The sequence below is a fragment of the Lipotes vexillifer genome, unplaced genomic scaffold, assembly GCF_000442215.2.
Source record: "Lipotes vexillifer unplaced genomic scaffold, Lipotes_vexillifer_v1.1 scaffold533, whole genome shotgun sequence".
Lineage (NCBI taxonomy): Eukaryota > Metazoa > Chordata > Mammalia > Artiodactyla > Lipotidae > Lipotes > Lipotes vexillifer.
Window position 1 is genome coordinate 1,635,783 of NW_006773553.1, and position 1,640 is coordinate 1,637,422.

The 1,640-nt window shown below is 59.6% G+C and overlaps 1 protein-coding gene across 1 annotated transcript in view; it reads right to left on the reverse strand.

Moving 5' to 3' along the window:
- Positions 1-592: 592 nt before the first annotated feature.
- LOC103084373 (peroxiredoxin-1-like) overlaps positions 593-1,640 on the reverse strand; it is a 4,457-nt gene continuing 3,409 nt past the window's right edge. The window contains 2 exon segments of the mRNA XM_082931539.1: positions 593-804; positions 993-1,057. Coding sequence (XP_082787665.1) covers positions 593-804; positions 993-1,057 — 277 coding nt within the window.

Sequence of the window (1,640 nt, forward strand, 5' to 3'; positions counted from 1 at the left end):
CATCCTCACTGCATCCCCTGGCCTCTGGTCACCGCTGGAAAGGCAGGGTGTAGGTCCCTGTGGCCAGACAGGAGACGTCCATCCTCGCCTCGCACGCTGCCCAGGCTGCTGCTCCTGAGCCCAGGCTGGCAGGGCTTCGGGGCCTCCACTCCCCTCGGGGTGTGCTCGGTGCATGCTTGTCCGTCCCCGTCCTCGGGTCTGGCGTCGTGAATTTTTAACCACCTAGTTTGGTTTTGCGTGTTTGGTGAGTGGAGCAGCTGTTCTGCCCCGAGTGACAGAGATCCCGAGGGAGACTGAGTGGGAGACTGGCCCCAGGTGTGAACCCCGGTGTCGGAGTAGGGGGCGGGCAGGGTGCTGTCTTCCTTTCTTTCCCTCTGTCTCCTTTCACTCAGCGCACGTCAGAGCGCTCCTGGGGTCGGGCTCCGTCCTCGGCTCCGAGGACACGGCGGTGAGGAGGGGCAGGGCCCGGCGCTCGCGGGGGGAGCAGACAAACGGGGCATAAGCAGGGAGCTGTCCAACAGAGAGAGGGGCCCCGCCGCACGTGGAAAGTGGTGACTTGAGAGAGTGACGCGTGGTCCCGACGAGGCGAGGTCTAAGCTGACAAGAAAGAGCCGGTGTAGCGGCAGTGCCGGGAGGCGGCAGGCGGAGGAGACAGCAGGTGGAGGCAGGTCGTTCCAGGGACCAGGGACACGACGGGGAAGAGGGCGCGGCACGTGGGTGGCACGTGAAGAGCCCGCCTTCCCAGTGCGCCCGTCTTCTGGTCTCTGGGGCTCTGGTTCACCCCCCGCGCGGCCTGGGCTGGGCCTGTGAGGACCCGTGGACATCAGCCGTCACTTCTCGAAGCCGTGGGAGCCCCCTTCCTGCACGGCCGCGTGGGGAGAGTCGGACGTGACCTCCCGGCCCAGCTGGTTTAAGGGCCGAGGTGAGCAGCTGCCCCTTCTTCTCACGGCCTTGGTTTGCACTTACACAGCATGCAGGCACCTGTTCCTTACCGCGCGCTTCCTCTGGGCAAGCATCTTGAGCTCCTTTTGAGAACAGTGTCAGGTCACTGCTGAGCCTGAAACCGGGATTTTGGCTGCGGGGTCCACAGCCCCCCCTTCGGCTTCCGCTCTCCCACGGGCTCCTCAGGACATGGCGACAGCCCAGCACTTAGCGCCACCACAGTGACCAGCCAGGTCTAAATTAAGCATGAAATCATGGGAATTCTAAATTTTCCCATGTAGCTCTTTTTTCTTCCCAAATGGCTCAAGCTGGAAAATTCTACTGATCAGACTGTAATCCATCGCTGGGCCTGCCCGGTGGGGTGGGTCTGAAGCCGTCGGTTGTCTCTGGGTGGCATTGCCACCTACCATTAGTGGGTATTTCTGGGAGCAGAGTCACAGCATGTTAGAATGGAGACTCTGGCCCGGGGGTCACACGTGTGCAAGCTGCCTTCCTTGGAGGGGGGCCGTGTTGTGAGGGCTGCCCTTCATACTCCACGGTCCCCAGGAAGCCGCACAGGCCAAAGAAACATCCACCGCTAGGCTTCTTTTTTTTTTTTTTTTAAATTCCCATTTATTTTTATTTATTTTTATTTTTTTAACATCTTTATTGGGGTATAATTGCTTTACAATGGTGTGTTAGTTTCTGCTTTATAACAG